The sequence below is a fragment of the Talpa occidentalis genome, unplaced genomic scaffold (genome assembly GCF_014898055.3).
Source record: "Talpa occidentalis isolate TD23 unplaced genomic scaffold, MPIMG_talOcc4v2.1 talOcc4.6, whole genome shotgun sequence".
Lineage (NCBI taxonomy): Eukaryota > Metazoa > Chordata > Mammalia > Eulipotyphla > Talpidae > Talpa > Talpa occidentalis.
This window is the reverse complement of record NW_023604972.1, coordinates 119,804,692-119,824,874: the sequence shown is the minus strand read 5'-3', so window position 1 is coordinate 119,824,874 and position 20,183 is coordinate 119,804,692. Positions and strand designations below refer to the sequence as shown.

General features: G+C 34.5%; 1 protein-coding gene across 5 annotated transcripts in view; it reads right to left on the bottom strand.

Moving 5' to 3' along the window:
- The window catches only part of FYB1 (FYN binding protein 1), a 133,196-nt gene that overhangs the window by 6,130 nt on the left and 106,883 nt on the right, over positions 1-20,183 (bottom strand). For 4 of the 5 annotated variants that reach the window (XM_037530099.2, XM_054688125.1, XM_054688127.1 and 1 more), the window contains exons 8-16: positions 18,852-19,011; positions 18,221-18,362; positions 14,312-14,328; positions 12,901-12,967; positions 11,974-12,111; positions 10,311-10,336; positions 8,040-8,106; positions 5,380-5,470; positions 4,283-4,445 (exon numbers count right to left, since the gene is read on the bottom strand). In XM_037530099.2, coding sequence (XP_037385996.1) covers positions 4,283-4,445; positions 5,380-5,470; positions 8,040-8,106; positions 10,311-10,336; positions 11,974-12,111; positions 12,901-12,967; positions 14,312-14,328; positions 18,221-18,362; positions 18,852-19,011 — 871 coding nt within the window. The remainder of the gene's footprint in view (positions 1-4,282; positions 4,446-5,379; positions 5,471-8,039; positions 8,107-10,310; positions 10,337-11,973; positions 12,112-12,900; positions 12,968-14,311; positions 14,329-18,220; positions 18,363-18,851; positions 19,012-20,183) is intronic. The other variant, XM_054688128.1, reaches the window with a different exon arrangement.

Here is a 20,183-nt window from a genome sequence, read left to right as displayed (position 1 = left end):
AATCTCTGCTAAAACTTCATTCTATTAAAAGTATGATTCATGACAGTGTCAAAACAAATGACTTACCATGAATTTTTATATAATCTCTCCATTATAGTTCCTAGAAATAATTTTTTTTGCAATAGAAACATACTCTCCTTGATCATATGTTCTATGTACACCCAACATAATGTATGTTAATGAAGCAAACAAACAAATGAAATAAACAGAAAGACTCATTATGTTCTGTGCCATGTAGAGCAGTTGCCATGTTCAGTTAACCCTATAATATTGTGGGTATTGTTATGCTAGGAATTCTCACAAATAGCATGAAATTATTACTTGGAAAAGGTCACATTCATAAAGCAGAACACAGTGGCTTGAAACAAATGTTTTTAAATATGTGGTGGGGTAGAGCCAGTTAAGAATGTAACACCCACCCCCCATATGTGCTTGTTAATTTCTTCCCAAAATATTTGTCTGCTACAGTGCAGATGTGTCCTGGGACTAATGACTCACCTTTCAGAAGGGTGTTGTGGACATAAATTACCATGGAAATGCAAAATCATCTTTGGAAAGTGGAAAATACCTTTATTGCAATGTATTCAAATTTTCACTTAATAAAAGTGATAACTTTTAAAATTTTCTTATTATTTCAGTAGTTGTGAGCATATCCAGAAATAAAGTTGAATTTACTCAATTTAGTCTCGTACAATTTCAAAAAATATCATACTTCATAGATTTACCCAGGCAAGGGCCTCCCTGGTGGCGCAAGGGATTAAGCACCCCACTATGAAGTAATACACAGACTCTGCAGCACAAGTTCAATCCCCGGCTGGCCAGGGAGAAGCCCACATGGTGAGGCAGACCTCTCCTGTCTCACCCGCTGCTCCCCTGAGCAGTGTATTTCAGTTCATCTGCATATTCTGCTCCCCACTCTGTCTCTGGTGAATCCTTTCACCCTCCCCCACCCCTGCATCTCTGGCCTGTACCCAAGCTCTTGTATGCATAAATAAATAAATCTTAAAAAAAAATCCAAGATCTACCCAGACAAGTGGAAAAATGTCCAACTTCAAAGGAAAAGATTCATAATATGAATCAAAGAAAACAATAAAATGTGGTATTAGTACCAAATATAAATTATAATGCTAGTTTAATAAAAATGTTCTTTCTCCCTCTCGCTATACTTATTTTTAGGCTGCAAGTCAAGCTTTCTACATTTCAGAATTTAAAAAAAAATTCCTCAATTGAGCAGCTGTTTGTTTTAAAATTGAAAACAAAATGTCTGAGGCAAAGAAATCATCAATTGGATTTGGGAATATCCAAAGCACTTTCACAATCCTTCTTTCTTTGATGCTCAAGGAAAATGAAGAACATTTTGGCCACAAATAACTCAGCTCCTATCTCAGAACACACATTTTGTACAAATTTTTTCTCCAGTGATAGCAGGTGGGAAAATTCACAGCTTATGAGACATTGGTTTGTAGAATAAGTGCAAATATTGAAATTCTAAACAATTGGGAAAGTGCCAGAAACATATTTGAGATCTTAATGTCTATCAATTTCAATTCCACAGTCAGTGCATGAGACTTGAACAAATGTAATAGTGCCTGTAAAAGTGGCTTAAACTCCACAGTGGGAAGGGATGATCATTAATGCTTTAACCTCTAGTTTATATCATCAAGTTAGGCTTAGTAAACTGTTTTTATTTGATAAATTAAAAAAGCAGGGGGAGTAAGGAAAATGTTAGGGCTACTATGGTGTTGGATTATAATTGCTTTTGCTGCTCATCAGAAGATGCAGAAATAAGGAACTGATAGATATAGTTTCCTGGATGATAAATAACAGGTGAACCATAAAACTAAGGATAAGAGTCAACAGACATTTTCCTGTGTATGTATGTATGTATGTATGTATGTATCTGTCTGTCATACTTTCATCTGATAAACTGACTGCAATCTCCAAATTGTTACATTTAATTCAGCAAACCCCAAACAAGGTAGTAGGTCCTACAGAATGTGTTGGCCAGCGTGTGTTGTTCTAATGAATTAGAACACTTCATTGAAGCTACTCTCAAACTCAGAATCTAATAATAGTAGATTGGACATGGGAAATAATTTGCAAATTAGAAGGGAGAAAATACACTACCTAGGTCCATAACCTACTAATTACCCACTATTAACATTTTAGTTTAGTTTGGTTTAGCTGCTTTTATTTATATAATTTTACTATCTGACTATAAATACTACCCCGCATTAAGTAGGCTTCTTATTTCTCTTACTATTATACACAGCATGAAATTTTCCTCATTTTTTTTAAAGATTTATTTATTTATTTATACAAGCACTGGGTACAGTCATACAGTCAGAAGCGCGGGAGGGTGAGAGAATTCACCAGAGCCAGAGGGGAGAGTAGAACAGGCAGAGTGACAAAGTACACTGCTGAGGGGAGCAGCGGGCGGCAGGAGAGGTCTGCGCGCCATGTGGGACCTTCGCCCAGTGGCCGGGGATTGAACCGGGGCTCCAGAGGTTGCGGGCCTCTTCGCAACCAAGCGCTCAACCGCTGTGCGGCTGAGGAGGCCCTGAAAATTTCCTCATTATTTATCATAATCATCATATAAAATATTCAGCTTGGTGTGTTCATAGAATTTATTTATTTAAAAATTTTTGAACATTTAAAATATTTTTGATGATCTTTTAATGCATATAGCTGTTTTGCATTTAATGCAATTCTTTTTTTAAAAAAAGATTTTATTTTATTTATACAAGAACTGGGGTACAGGCCAGATGCACAGGAGGATTCACCAGAGACAGAGGGGGAACTGAACAGGTAGACTGACAAAGCACACTGCTGAGAGGAGCAGCGGGTGAGGCAGGAGAGGTCTGCTGTGCCATGTGGAATTCTTGCTGCCAGCCGGGATCGAATCTGCGCTACAGAGGCTGAGGACAGCTTCACAGTGCAGCGCTCAACCGCCTGCACCAACAGGGAGGCCCGCATTTAATGCAATTCTTAGGGTAATCCTGACACGTGCTGGCATGAATGGGGAGTTTGTTTCCTATAGCACTGTTGACCGTGAGCTTTCAGGCTCAATATTATGCTACTCCTGCCTGTATCCTTGTACCCACCCCGTTTTCTCCTTTTAAAAGTCAACAGTACCGGGGCCTCCCCGGTGGCACAGCGGTTGAGCGCTGGGTTGCGAAGCTGCCCGCTGCCTCTGCAGCGCTGGTTCGATCCCCGGCTGCTCCCCGGCCACCGGAGGAGGGTCCCACATGGCGCGCAGACCTCTCCTGCCGCCTGCTGCTCCCCCCAGCCGTGTACTTCGGTCCTTCTGCCTGCTCTGCTCCCCGCTCTGGCTCTGGTGAATTCTCTTGCCCTCCCGCGCTTCTGAATGTACCCAGCGCTTGTATAAATAAATTAAAAAAAAAAAAAAGTCAACAGTACCTCCTCCATGACAACTGTGGGTCCATTTCCCCCACTCTTGAATCACTGTGCTTTCTTCTTACAATTCCATTTCAGTTCCTGTCCCTGAGTCACCTTCATGTCATTGAGAGTCGACTCAGAGTTTATGTTTTTCGTGCAATCTAACCGAACTGATACAAAACCTCTAGGCTGGTATCCAGTTTTAAATAAAGGACAGCACAACCTTTAATTATTCTCCCTGGACTTTACATGAGACAAATTTCCTTTCCAAATTAGACAAAAACATTTTCATCTGTCAGCTTTAATTACTGATATAGTCAAAGAAGACAGGAAATCTCTCAAATTCCTTTGGAGTAGTAGGTCTTATAGGATGTGAACACAAGTGAATTTGCAAGATAGAAAAATTGGAAATTCTACCTGTGACATACACGAATTTCAAAACTAGGTCAGAACAAAAGCTACTCATGGCTTTGGCACAGTGATTCTCACTTAAGTGGCCAGAAGAACAAGCTGGGAGGACATTATGGTCACAGACTCCATCTGACCAGCAGAGCTTGCAACTTAGCAAATGAAGGATGGGTCAGGCAACGGCACATTTAAAGCCCACACAAGGATTTTTGACATGGGGCATTGAATTTCGAGAAGCACTGATTTGGCACGACCGTGCACCACAGTGGCAAATATAGCAAGTGAGAAATGAAAAGAGATGAAAAGAAAATACATTAGTTTCAGCATAGCAAGATCTCTAATTTCTTAAAAGTTTTCCATGATTTATAATATGTAGAATAAGAATAAGAAAAATTAATAAAAACAGGGGCAATAACTAAAATTTGTTTGGTAAATTCTGGAATGTCATTTCCATGTAGACTAAACAGTGACTTACATTTTCCTTCTTCGTTTCTGCAGAGGACTTTTGTGTCATCTGTGTTTTGTATAACTTGAAGAGATTCACCAGGTTTTATCTGGAGATCTCTGGTTCCACACTTTTTAGAAGCTAAGGAGGGTGCAACTCTGGTTGAATAGAGGACTCTAATTTCACCATCATACTGAAAAAAATAAAGAAAAACATTTTACATTATTGATATGTACCAGTACAGTAATAATTTATCTGTTAGCAGATTTATTAAGAAAGTCTTTGCTAAATAAACAGTTACTTGTTTATAAAAGCTAGCATAAGAGCATCAATGAAAACTGCCTTTAGAAAAAGTTACTCATAACCTCACCACCCTAACATAATTTTGAAATCTGCATTTTTTTTTAAGTTTAGTGTGTGTTCATTTGATGTGTACTACAAAATGATGACCATAACAGGGCTAGCTAACAAACCTATCACTTCACACCATTTATTTTTTGTGGGGAGAATACTTAAGATTCACTCTCTTAGCAACTATCAAGCATAAAATATACGGCGTGTCTACTTATAACCACCATGCCATACATTAGATCCCCACAATTTATTCATTTTAAAAATGAAACTTTCTCTCCATTTCCCCCATCCTGCCACTTGCCCTGGCAACCACATTTTTATTCCAAGAGTGTGAAGTTTTTAGATCCCACATGTAAGTGACACAGTATTTATTTTTCTATGTCTAATTTCTTGCCGAATTATAATGATCTCAAGGTCTATCTACATTGACATAAAAGTCAGGACTTCCTTCTTCTCATAGATAAATAATATCTCATTGCATAAACAATATATACTGATTATTATTCATTCTATTTTTTATTATCTATTTACTAAGCATAAAAGGATGGTTACATTTAGATGATTATCACAGTATGCATATTGCGCATATATGAGAGTTTAATTTATTATAGAAATAAGTTTAAATCTAGAAGAAATTTCCTCTAAAATAAAGAATTTATATTGGATAACTGAGACTCACAATTACACTTTCAAATGTGCATTTTAGTACTTAATAGTCTTTGGATTTTTTCATTATTTCTACGAACTTTATATAATATTTAACTATGACATACTTTAAATTTTTTCCTGAAGTCTTTTTCTTCTTTTTCCTGCTTTTTTAGTTTCTTAGGGTCTTTTTCTTCTGTCTTGACCTTCATTCCTTGACTAGGATAGAGGAACACATATCACATAACACTTATTTCGAAAATATCAAAAGAACAGTATATAGTAAAGCATTCATACATTAAATTTTTGCTAAATTTTATTTTTAATTAATTCCTTTTCTGACAAATCCAGTACATTTATTGTAATAAATGACATCATTTTCTAACACAGAAGGGATTCTTCAAGAGGATATAGATTAAATGTAAATGCATTATCTGTTATGTTGAGCTGCACAAAATCACTGAGGTGTAGTTTAAACATGGCTATATATCAGCAGTTTCACATGACTCAAACTATTCTTGAGCTATAATTTTCAGTCCTTTCTAGATAATTTTGAGGCTTGGCCAATATCACAGAAAAAACTTTTTAAAAATCAGCACATCATAAAAAATGGCTTAAAAATATTATCTATATGATTTATCATATCTATATGAAATGGAACCAGTATGGCAGGCAAGAAACCTTGTAAGTTAAAATTTTAGATACTATAGTTTCTTTTTAAAAAATTGTATTATTTTTTATTAAGGTAACATTAGCTTACAAGACTATGTACTGTATATTATTATATGTAGTTCATAGATACCAATTGAACTAAAACCAATGATTATATGTGAAATTAATTACTAAAAGATAGTGATTTTCCAGTCTGTCCACTTACAGTATTACCTGGAAAGCTTTTAAACACTATCACTGTTCTTAACCATTTCCTAAAAATTTTAATTAATATAAATTGATTTAAAATTTCTAGTTATACTGAATGGTGTTTAGGTAGTAACACATATATTTTCAAACTTCTTTGGTGATACTAACTTGCAACTGAGGTAGAGAACCATGTACTAGGGTTAAATATGAATGTCAGGGAAAGGCTGTGAATCTCTGCATAAAGAAATTTAAAAATCAGAATATTTGAGAATAATGAAATACTCTGAACACTAACATTGATTTTTACTTGATTGCCTAAGATTAAGTTTTGTGTATAACAGATTTATTTAAAATGTTTGATAATTTTTGAATCTTAGATTTTAATTTATTCACTTAGAATTTAATGACTTATCACAATATTCCATACCGGTTCTGCATCATCACCTCATCTCTTATTTTATGGGACTCTAGACATTATTGGAATTGCTGTCCCAGATTAGCACTGTGGAGCTAAAAAGTCCCACAAGCTCTCTTAGAGAATAATTTATTGAATTTTATTTAAAAACAGAATAATATCCTGGAGATCATGAAATTGTTTTAAATTGAAAATAAGAATGGAGAAGAATACAGTATATATCACATAAAGTTCAGTCAGTTGGGTTTTATTTTGCTTGGAAAAAAAAGAACCAATATGTGACTGGATTCTGGAGGAGCTGTTTTATGGAATATAGTTGCATCTGTGCATTAATAAATAATAAAACAGAAAAAAAATTATCAACTGTCTGGGATAAAACAACTTCCTGATGAGTTGCTGAAGTGAAGTGAAATGGTGAGGAATATTAAAATATATATTACTAAAGAAGATTAGATTTCCTTTTGAAGGAGAACTGAAAATTGAGAATAATTCTCCTTTCATCTTTCTTGTTTGTTTTTCCTACAGAAATTGATCTTTGTATATAAGTAAAAGAATATTTTCCCTTCAGTTTCTTTGATCTTGAGATTGACTCTCTGTCAGTAATTTAACAATGTTAGTAAAAAGTAGTGTTCCCTCATGTGTTTTTACCAGTATAGTTCAGAAGTCACCATTTATTGTATCATATTTTGTTACTCTCAACTAATCAAATCTAAGAACTCTTTACCATCTTTTCTCTTGAAAAAGCTAGAGAAATGCTCTTGCTTTTATACACAGATCTCCTCACTTATTTATTGGAGCATAAAAAACTCCTACTTTTTCTACTTCAAAAGAATTTTCAAAAGGCATTCCTTTTTGTATAACTAATCTTATATTTTTTGAACAATTTTTGTCTAAAATTAAATCAAAATTAGGTGAGTTGAGAATGTCACTATTCGCTATGGAATGCTTTTTTAAAAAAATGATATTGAACCTTTGAGAATCAGATGCGCCTGTGAAAGAGACATAACCAAAAGTTCTTTTATAAAGCAAATTTTATTTTCCATAAAATAAAAAAAAATATCTCCTGTGGAACTCAGAGAAAATCTGAACCAGGTGGAAGAGGGGATATATAAATTAAGAAGTGAATTTGAGACAAAAGGGTTTTGGGAAAAAAGTCAACATAAGGGGAGATGATTCAGTGAGATTGGTTGTGTGTGATCAAGCACTCAAATACTTTCCCCATGAATGAATAAATAAGTGAATGCAGACCACTGTGAGTCACAGGGCAGTGGATAATCAGGGGAAGAGGAGTAAAACTATAGGGAGAGCAGGAGGGAAAAGACGAAGCTGGGGGAGAGGGGAGAGAAGGAGGCAGACCAAGGCTATCTACTTACAAACCTGGCAAAGATCAGGCAGAGAGGACAGAGCAAACAGTGTAACCGTAGACAAACAGCCCATTGGGTTTTATTCCAGTTGAATTTGCTTATGCAATATCACTTTCATTACTTAATTATAATGAAACAATTTAATTACCTCATCTCGAAGGGTGGAGGAGGGAAATCAGAGGCATCCACATCATCGTAAACTTCTTCTCCCTCTTCTAACAAAAGGCAAAATTTTGAAATACTGTTAGTTTGTTTTAGTAGGAGCAATAAAAAATGATTTTTACATTAAAAAGTGCTTGTAGTACATCAAAAGTTCTCCTAGTGTCTAGATACATTTCCTGGAAGGGGAACAGTTTTGGGCATGTGTGTTAAAATTGCTTCAAAAAACCAATGACCAGGATTGTCATTATCACTTTCTGGGGGGAAAAAATAGTAACCTAGATCATTTAAAGATCTACAGATTGATGAATGGCAAGACTAGTAGACTGCTGACAAACAAATTAACATTCCTGGTTTTGGGACAGCAGACAGTGGAGACTGAACACATCATTCTTTTTGGATTTGGAAAGATATGATAAAATATATCCTTTTATGTCTACGTCTATGTCTTTATCTACCTACCTACCTACCGATCTTCTTCTTCTTTTACTCACTGATGTGTTCTGCTGTAACTTTTAACTTATAGTAATTTAGGAGTGGCACCACCTTGAAATGGAAAGAATATTTATTTTCAAAAACATTTCTGACACTGCAGTTGTTTAGAATCAGTACTGGTGGAAATTGCTATGACCTTATTTGGGTCAGTGGATTTTTCAATCTGTAGTTCCCTGTTATCTTTCTTCTAGAGTCCTTGTCTAGAGGGATGCTTCCCCTCTGTGCCTATTAAATTGTTTTACAGCAATTTCAGCTGTAGATATTAGTTGAAAAGTGTGCAAACAATTTAAGGGATGATTATCATAAAAAGTTTAAATGCACTTTGATAGTGGCAAGAATTTTGATTTCCTTTAAAAATTCCCCTCTCTCTTTCTCTTTCCTCTCTTTCCATCTATATATGTAAATATATATAATACACATAAATATATATAATATATACATATATGTAAATATTTAACACATACACAAATACTTATATGTGTACGCATGCATTTGTATTATTTCCTCATTCAGGTTCTTTTCATAGGATAAAACTTGCTCACGTGTATAAAGAATCCATAATATATATGTAAAAATATGATTATCATTGATTTCCAAAAGAGGAAAAAATGACTATTCTATTCAGATTCATTTAAAACACAATTGAGAACAAAAGAGAATTGAAACAAAATGACATTTTTTACTGAATTGATCACATTTGTTTCAATTTATCCTTACTCTGTGGAGCTATATTTCTTGAAAATTATAGATAAAGATATGTATAGCATCAGTTATTGATAAATCTCAGTTATTGTCTTACCTATTTTCAAGGTGATAACTGAAAACAAAGTCAGTCTGGAAATAAAGATTAACTTTGTATTTGATTTGCTTTTGATGTATTTATAAGATAAACTTTTTTAAATTTCCCCAAAATTCTTGTGAGGCAAAATTTTCTTTTGTTCAAAGTAAAGCTGAGAAGCCTTTTAAAGCGCTGTCTCAGCAAGCATAAAAAAAATAAGCTCATTAAAATTGCACAAAGAAGTGGTGATCGGGTTCTCAAAAGTTTTCCATTTAGTGGATATTTTTCTAGATACAATATAAATTGTAATTTTAAAAAAAGTCAAAGAAATTTAGATGCGTAAGGTCCTCAGTGACATATAATCTGGTCTGTTTTTAGAAATCTTAATTCAAAGGGACAATACATCAAGCTCTGAAAGAATTGGGGGGTGGGGCATGGAACCAAAGGTGTCCATTTCTGCCAAGTTCACCCTTTCTCCAAAGTGACCCCAAAGACTCCTGGAAGAGCTGTTTGTTTATTTGTTTGTTTGTTTTTTATATAAGAACTGGGGTACAGGCCAGGTGCGGGAGGGTGAGAGGATTCACCAGAGACAGGGTGGGGAGCAGAACAGGCAGACTGAGGAAATACACTGCTGAGGGGAGACAGGAGAGGTCTGCCTTGCCATGTAGGATTTTCTCCGGCTGGCCGGGATGGTACCCATGCTGCAGAGGCTGAGGACAGCTTCACAGTGCAGCGCTCATCTGCCTGCGCCACCAGGGAGGCCCCTGGAAGAGCTGTTTAAAAACCATCAATCTTTTTAATTTTCTTCTTCTTGCTATTTAACAGTTGAGAAACCATGGCTATGCACAGTGTAGAAACTTGCCCAAAGTTACATAATTTTCAGGGTCAGGACTTCCATTCAGATATTGTGGGTATGTGTAATGATTTCCCACTATTCCAACTGTAAGAAGGAAGATATAAAAGATACAATTAGATTGCATTACTTACCCAATTGTTTAGGAGGAGAAGGGAAACTGAAAAGAAAATGAGAACACAATTATAATCAGTCTAATATAAAATGGAAACTGAGTATTTAGGAAAGGCAGGAACACCTAACAACCTGGAGGCTTCATAAGCTCATAAATCTGTTGACCATCATTCCTCTCTCATTCTCCAGTCTCCATTTCCCCAAAAAGTTCCAGTTTCTGTGCAGCAATTTGGAATTTAGCTATAAATTATATTTAATTCCAATGTTGGCCAAGAAATTAGAATGAAGATATTTGGTGGTTTATTTCATCTACAGTCATTGGACCATTGTTTTCACATCTGTTTTATGAGTTTGGGCATATCATAAAATCACACCAGAGGAAATAAAAATGACTCAGTCACTTGGAGTTATTGTGGCAAAGCTCTGCTTCAAAACGATTTATTTGACTCAAAGTGTAGAAATGCAGAGCAAAGTCAACAAAGGTCATAGGAATTTTAATGATTCCAATCTGTACCCCAAAACAGGAGAATGGTGAATAAGACAGGAATATCCATTCAAACTAGAAAGCAAGAGCTTATTAATAGGAGTGTTCTGGAATCAGAACTGGGTGGCATTTAGTTGCAACAAAAAAGCCCCTTGTTTCTATTATTTCTAAACTTTAAACACACACACATACACATGTACACACATACATCACTGGAAAAATGGTGCACAGTTACACTAACGTGGGAGACAACATTAGTTCAAACAATCACGATCAAAATTAGGCGATGTGTAATTGAAGCAGAAAAAATAATCTCCTCTTTCATTTCCAGGTAAAGATCTTATCTGAGTAACGCTGCATCAAGAGGCTGATTTCTTATGTTCACTTAAATTTTTAAGTGTCCTGTTTATTGAGTGTTGCTTTAGTGCTTCACGTATAGGCTTAAACTTAGGAAGTCTATGTGGAATAAATATTTTATACAGATTTCAGTTGTTAAGTATGGTGGTTCTATTGTAAACAAGAATATTCTTATACCGACAAACATGAAGAGTCTTCAAATTCATATATGTGGAATTTATCCTGAAGTATATTTTGGGGATTGAAAGAAAAAACTTACATCCTAGGATTTGTTTAGATAAACTTAAGGTACTTAAAAAATTTACTATGGATACATATATAATTCAAATAGAATGAATATATCATATTGCGCAGAGAGTTACAAAGATTTTAAATAACTTACAGAATTCCAATTCGTGTCTAGCAAATTAATTTTTGAAAGTTGTATATTTTAAGAGTAGTCAGTATAAAATATTATATAATAAAATGTACTACTGGAATTGCAAGTTTTTGGATATGATGCTGCAGTTAAAAAAAAATTCCTAAGTAAAGTATGTGACTATGTATGAATGTGTGAGGGTATGTGTATGTATGTGTGTGTGTTTACATATGAACATAAGGAAATCAAAATAGATCTTTGAACCATGACAATTTTTGATTACTTTTGTTCTTCTTATATATTGGCAAACGCATAAATTTAAGAGTGACACGGTCACAGTCAATGAGCCTGATGACTAATGAAAATAACAAAAAGTAGTTTAAGCCTGTCAGAATTTGGTTATTGGTTATAAAATATTAGTAGCATTTGATTAAATTAATATTAGTGTAGTTATCATGCACTGGATTTGGTGGTCGACTCTTACGATGGACCTTCATTATTGTCAGACTCAGAGTCTTTAGTTTTCACTCGTATACTTTTCTTTTTGTCATCTTTTCCCTTTAACTTCTTCAAAATCCCCCAGGACCAGGAGTTACTTCTCTCTTCAACCGGTAGCATGGAGCTTTGGAGCATACAGGCATTAATTAAAATGTAATAATGGATTCAATGTAAAAACATTGGGTGGACATTCAGTTTTTTCTTAGTAATTATGCTTCATAGATCATTCAGGCAGTAGCTACTCATCATATTCAACAAGATGATGCTAGTAAGATTATAAGCCATGGTCTTTGAATATTGTTTGAATACTGTTGCTACTAGGTAAGTAGTAGTTACTATTTTTTTCTATTTATTGAGATTTCTCTTGCTTCTTCAACTAACAAGCTAAGTCAGATTAAGCTTTAAATATCCATTTAGTTTTATGATTAAATTGAGTAATTAATACATCTTAAATTTTAAATTATGCCATTTCAAATATTTTAACACTTAAAAGTTTAAGTATTCATATTGGTTCTGCTATAGATAGCATATGACATCAATTTATTTGAGTTGCTTATAATTATGATTATTATATAAAGGATTAACTATATAACTCTAAATTCTAGAGATTGTTGTAAAACATTGGTTTACAAAATAATAATTAGAAAACATATCTATATCACCTGTAATTCACTCCTTTTTCATTTAACTACTTGGCATATTTCTTGAGGTCCTTCTAAACAGTACACCACTATATTTGAAGTGTGGTACAATTACACTTTTAATTTACTACTGCTTTCAATTAAGCAATCAAATCCTTTTTAGTAATGCAATATAGAACACTATTTTCTGCCTCTTTTTCTAACTAGAAATAAAAGTTACATTTCAGTAAATACAATAATTTTCAAGAAGGCAATTCACTGATCATTCTTACCCATCATCATCTTCTCCCTCTTCAATCCCATCATAAATATCATCTTCTGGGGGAGGTGGGAAGATTCCTTCATTTGGAGTAGGGAGAGAAAATCTTCTGTTAATTTTATGATTTGATAATGTAATAGTCATTCAAAATTTGATAATCTAGCTGCTTTCTTTAACTTCAGAAAGCCTCTTTAAAATATTAACCATTTAGGGCCTCCCCTGGTGGCGCAGTGGTTGAGTGCTGGGTTGCAAAGTTGCCTGCAGCCTCTGCAGCGCCGGTTCAATTCCCGGCCCCCGGGCGAGGGTCCCACATGGCATGACAGACCTCTCCTGCCGTGCCCACTGCTCCTCTCAGCTATGTATTTTGTCAGTCTGCCTGTTGTGTTCCCTACTCTGGCTCTGGCGAATTCTCTCACCCTCCCGTGTTTCTGACTGTCCCAGTGCTTGTGTAAATAAATAAATAAATCTTTAAAAAAAAATAAAATGCTAACCATTTAAAGAAAAATAATATTTTCAACTCTCACATAGATAGGCAATTTAATTGCCCTGCTGATTATTTTATAAGGAATTACTAGAGATTAAGTATAATAACTGTATGAGAGTGATGAATGATTACTGTGCACTGGAGAAGAGCGGAAGGGGGAGAATAAATATAAGAAAAACTAAAATTGAATCGAAGATACAATTACATATTTATTGTGGAGAAGGGAGTAAATGATAAATGAAAACTAACAGTGAGGAGGCATTCAGAAAAGGTACTTATCAAGCTATAAGTGAAGACATTGAAATGAAAGGTAAATTTGTTTGTATGAAGATAGTTGAAAGAAAGAAATGAAAAGTTACTGTTCATTTCTATTATTTCATTTCATCCAATTGATTTTTTCAAAGTAAGACCCTTTCTTTTTTTGATTTGTTATTCTATATACCTCAATAACATTGTTTTTTGACAAGCAATTATTTTACAAATGCTTATTGAGTATCTTCTCCATGCAGAAATATGCACAATGAAATTGAAATATGAGTTTTAGTATGAGAATTTCAGCATTGCAAGGGATTAATAAAATTCCTTTATTTTGTTGATGAGAAAGCTAAGCTAGAGGTTTTTAGAAGTCATAGCCAAGGTGATTATATGGTATTCATCCAAACAATAATACTTCTGAAATAGGAGGCAGATGCTGTTACTAATTGTGCTCAATTGGCATAAATTGAGACTGCCATGGGTACACTGGAAGTTTAGTCACCCTGTAATAACTTGAAAGAAAGAAGTGATGGGGATGGGATGACAGAATCCAAATCCAGACCATAATTTCCTAGCCTACTATTCTTTCCATGACATTAAGATCCTCTTTAGTATTTGCAGATGGAAGCATTTTGTCAAAAATGTTGAAAACTTGGAGAAACTGCAGTAAAAGTGTTTGGCTTACCTCCACTTCCACTGTGGCTAGAAAAACAAGCATAAACAAATTAAATTAATCTATGAAGGATCTAGTTCTCAGGGAGAGATGTATGTATATTAGCAGTTCTACAAAAGGGAAATAACATTCCAATTAAAATTTATCAGCATGTTATATGTGAATAGGAAGAAAAATTTGTCCTTATTACAACAGATGAATAATAGCAAAGCAAATGACAAAACAAAACAACCAGTAAGAATCAAGTGAGACTCAGCAAAAAATGTTCAAAGCAAGGATACTGTTTGCCCTTAACATTTCCCCATTAAGCAGTTTTCATATTATACATAGTTAGATGATTCCACAGGACTTATTAAATAATAATACTATTTCAGGAGTCAAATAAGGCCATTATTGTATTAAATTCAATTCTTTTTCAATGTCTTAAAGCCATCATATTTTATTCTTGGTCTAGTGGTATTAAACATTTTTATTTTTTATATACTTATTTTTTATTAATCAAATTTTTTCTTACATTGTTGTAGTCCCCATAGTTTTCCTGCCACCATATAACCCATGAGCCATCACCATATTCTCTTATATTCTTCCCTTTGCTGTTTTGCATCTTACACCCCCTCCTTTGCAGTATGCTTCAGGTCTATAGTCAACTTGCTGGTTTTGACTTTTACTTGACCTTTTGTTTGGTTTCGCTATATTCCACATAAGTGAGATCATCCAGTATCATATTTTTCCTTCTGACTAATTTCAGCTAGCATAACCCCTTGCAGCTCCACTCATGTTGTTGCAAATGGCATGAGTTTGTCTTTTTTGATTGCTGAGCAATATTCCATTGTATAAATATGGAAACCTTATACACAGGGCTTTTATACAGTGTGAACCCTAATTCTCTAAAGCCAGGATGCTTGCATTTCTTATTACTTCCACAACATTCTGTATTTCAGTGATTTTATTTTGCTCATGTTTCCCATGAAAGCATGAGTTCCATGAATGACAAGGAAATATAGACTATGAAAAGTAGAAAAATTTCATGTCATTGAGTTTTATTCCTTCATTTTTCAGAAAAGAAATGGAAGCTCTGAGAAATTGACTTGACCAAGCCCACTTTAAATTAACTGAGTTGCTGAGGCAACATGAGCTTCTTGCCTTCCAAGAGTTGTTTTACCAACACCGACCTGCAGACCCTGCGCTGCCATTTTGGCTCTTTGGATAATCTGACAGCAATGGTCTGATATTGCAACCATACAGCATAAGTGTCTACTAATATCTAATTCCTCAACCTTAACTTAGAATGAAAGAAACTGATCTAACACAAATCTATGATTAATTTAGAAATAAAAACTTATCTGTTTAATGGAAACTTTGAAGAAAAAATGCTGTTTTCATATGTAAAAAAATGGATTTTTGATGATGTTTAAGTATATTCTCTACTGCTTACAAACTATTTTCACACTCATTTTCTATGACACTGCCCTTTGAATATAAAGCAGGCAGTTAGAATTATGTGAAGGAAGGCAATTTTAGGGACTGTCAGTCCTGACAAATACATCTAAAAATGGTCTATTTAGAATGCAAAACATCTAACAGGTGAAGGAGACAACAAAGACTAGAGAGTATGAGAAAAGAGGCAAGAGGAAACCATAAAGGGGATGAGAAAGTTGAGAGGTGTGCATAGAAAAAAGTCTGTTACATGATGCAGGTCTGATATTTGCATTTGTAATTTCCTTTCCTTCCATGGTTTATGTTTGTTACAGACACTGCTTTGTTGAGGGCAAGAGAGGACAGCTCTCAGGACCTGTGCTTTTAAGCCTCTTGTCTACCAAGACTTTGAAGTGCAGAGTCAGCAATTATGACCCTGGAAGAATGGCAAAAAGCGGGTAAAGAGTGAAAGGAACCAGGAGGTATGTGGAAGAGGGAGAAGGAGACTTCGGTGCCATCTCTCATTCTGCCAGGGCAAGCAGCCGGCTGGGCTCAGCATCTTCCGTGTTCCACTAAGGACAAAGCATGTTCTGTTAGGAGATTTCTACCAGCAGCAGCTGTAGTTTAAAAAATAAAACTTGTGTAGAAATTACGCTTCTTTCATTTTCGTATTGAATATGCATAAGGGGGATGGATGCTAGTAAATATTATAGTGCCACACTTGTTTAAGATATTGAGTCTTAAAACCACATACCTCCTCCAACCACATTTTATTAAATAGAAGATTCTTTTTCTGCTACATGTTTAATAGGTAGATCATGTCTTTTGGAGTTGGGTATGGATTCAATACAATGAAAAAAGTGATAGCATTAGTTTGGGGAAACATTCACCCACTATGGCTAAATCATGCTTCATTTTTTAAGACTATCACCCCTTTTTAAAGAAATGATTTTTTTTTGCACATCAGTATAAAAATGTTATTTGTTAACATTGTTAATATAATAGAACTCTTTAATCTATGTTAGACAAATGGATTTTTTAAATAAAAATAAAGTGTGAAAACTGTATACATATCAATAATATATTGTATGTGGCTTGACATATTCAGAAAATCCTGTAAATCTCAGACTATATGTGGTACTTCAATTGACACCCAATATGGCATTAACTGATTCTTAAATGTCAATGTGTTTCTTATTATTAGAGTCAATTTATGATCTGTAAATTCCTGTGCACATCTTGCATATTTTGATATATGCTGAATAACTTATGTTCACAACATAGGAATGTGTTTCCAGCTATAATTTATTTTAGAAGATGAAACTGCTAGGAAACAGTATAATAAATATTAATGATGGCATGAGGCAAAAGCAAAGGGAAACCTAATTCTTTATATGCTTTGTAAGTATATTGCTAACTTGATAGTTTTACATGTTGTATATCGTTAATAACTGAAGCATTTTTTCCCTTTAAATCTGAGTTATGGGGAATGCAGGTGCACTTTACCTGAGTGCACTTCTAGCACAGGTTATGTTTTTTTGTGGACCACAATGGAAATTTCCCAATTCCACAAAGAGGATTCTTAACTGGGCTGGAGATTTTCCTTCTCCTTTCCCATCAACTTGACATAATGGCTTTACAAGGAAAGGCAGGTATTGGAGGAAAGAGGGAATGAAAGGTGAAGAAGAACGGAAAAGCAAGAAGGAAACTAAAGGACCAAGGAAGATTGCAGTTAGGGTGAAGAGACAGATGAGGAATCAGGGAGTGAGAAAGTGAAAGACTCAGAGGGGAAAGCAGGGAAGTAAAGCAGGGAAAACACAGGGAGAATATATCTACTCTCCTCTCTCTGCGTCTCCAGAGGATGTCTTTTTCTGTTCCCCTGCTCCAGAAGGGGTGCCCAAAAATCTTGGGAGAAAGTCACTGTATTCTAATGGACTGAGTGACTCATGCAAAGTGGACTTTTAGTTGATTTCCAGATATCACACAGAATAACTTTTACTTTATTAAAAAGATTTATTTTATTTATGCACACTTTTAGTTTTTCACTTTAAAAGTAGAGTTGTAGTACAAAAAATTGTGTTTTCTGTTTCCAAATAAGAACAACAACTATATTTAGACTCAGAAATTTCAGTGCTAAATGTTTCATATTTTTTCTGAGTTAAATTTTAAATTACATGCTTCGTAGTTTATAAAATCATATCTACTTCAGGCACATCCCTAACACCTAATCAGAAAGAATATTATGAAACATTGTTTTGGAATGACAACATATTTGACAGGATATTACAAATGGCTTGTTATTTTTTTCAAATACTATTTGATACTTATAACCAGAGTAAAATAAAAGACTTTAATAAACAGAGCAGAGTTTCAGAGGATCTTTCCTTATATTCGTTATTTTAAATAGTAATATAGCTTAGGGATAGAAGATTATAGTTTCTTAAAATATACACTCTATGACAAGAAGACAGTCTGGTGTGTTTTACAGTGTGCATTTGCACATACCTGTTAACATCCTGCTCAGCAACATCATCATATACTTCTTGGTCATCTTGAAGAGGTCTTGATGAAAAGGCACTGAAGGAGTTTTTCTTCCTTTTCAAAGAATCATAATCAATCTCTACAGCAGTTGTTTTAATATAGCCATCTATCAAAAGGAGAATGATTCATGTTCAGTTGTTAACTAAAGTTTAAACATTTTAAGGTTGTGAAGAAAACATCAATTGCGCACTTGCTCTTTAAACTTTCCTTTCATCACTTTGTTTGGTGTCTGATTTATGTACTTCTCATGTAGATATATTGTACTTTATTTTGTCAAAGACTTATGCTGCTGTGATTTGGGGTAAACCTATTATTTTAAAGATTCCAAAGTGATTCACATGAGTCATTTTTTTCCTTTTAACATCAATGATGAATCTAATGCCCTTTGTCCCTCCTTGGAACAATATAAACATTGACTTTGTTCCCCATCAAAAGGATAACAGATGAAGTGAAGATGAGCTAGACCTGCCATTTTAAATCTGTTTTTTCCTGCAACATACTCCTAACTTATGCTTATAGCATTCTGAAAGAATTGGCACATTTGATATAGGTTCCAAAAGAGAAGACTTTGAAGTTATAGGAAATTCGAACTCACATGACCCCCTCGCTGTTCTGCCCAACCATTTTCCTTCAGGGTTGTCTGTGATGCGGATTATTTCAATTTGGTCTCCTTGCTTGACGCTCAGTTCATTCTTTCCTCCTTTGACATCACAGCAAGCTTTTGCTTGATGGAGGACTTGAATAGGGCCTGTCAGCTGCACAGAGGAAAGAAATAATCACAAGTGGCGTCTTTACTATTCAGAAAATCTTTAAGCAACGCAGTTTTCAAAGACAATATGTCCACAAGTTGGCAAGCTGCCTACTTCCAACATTATAGGCTTGAACTAGAAATTGAGGGTGAATGTCATTTCTGGGGAATGTTCTAGGTGTTAGGGGAAAATCACAGAGGTCAGAAAAGACCAGCAAAGGATAGATAAGCATGTGCTTGGGCACCAGAAGAGAGTGACATTTATCTGCTGACTCTGAGTGACTTGCTGACAGTCCCTGATAGCTGAACACCACTTTTGTGTGACAATCCACATTGGTGTTGTGTTTTGATGGAGCCTTTCCCTTTTTGTGTTGTGTGGTAATTCACATGGTCCTCTGCAGGCTTAAAATGGCAAAAAGAAAGGTAAGGGGTAGTGGTGGATGGTACTTATGGAAAAAATTTTTTCCTTCTTTTTCTCTTTTAACTTTACAATAATTGAATGTTTATAAACTTGGAGTATACATGGCTAGCTACGAAGAAGGTATTATTTTTCAAATAACTTTGTACATAAAAAGATAGCAAATGTTTGTGAAGTTTAAAAATTAATATCCTGATAGTACGCTGGTTTGCTGACAGCAGGGGAATAATCTAGTTTATACCATGAAACTGAATTTCTTTACCCTACACTGATGTCTTCGTAGATCTTTTAACATGCAAATATACATTATAATTTTGAAAGAAACTAGGCCTTATATTTTTAAACTCAGGATGCTACTTGAGGCATGTGACATATCATTTATTAAGTATCCCTGAGAAAGAAAAGAGAGTATGATAGGACAGTGATGTTGAGATACATCCTAATTTTGTAATTTTGAGTGTGAAATTTTTTTTATAGTTAAATAAACATGATGTTAAGTCATAGTTCTTGTGTTAATTTAATTTTAATATCTATCAACATTTCAGTGGAAGGCATATAGTTTGTGAAGTCGTAGTCTTGACAAACTTCGGAGTTCCGATTTAGTGATATGATTTCCAGCTCCTAATTTTTTATTACTAAAAAAAATTATTTGAGTGAAGTGTGCAAAGTTGACTCTTACAAAAGAAACACAGGCAAAAACTCACATAATTCCATCAATAGTCTAAACAATTCTTCATAAAAATGTGCTATGAAGATTTTCC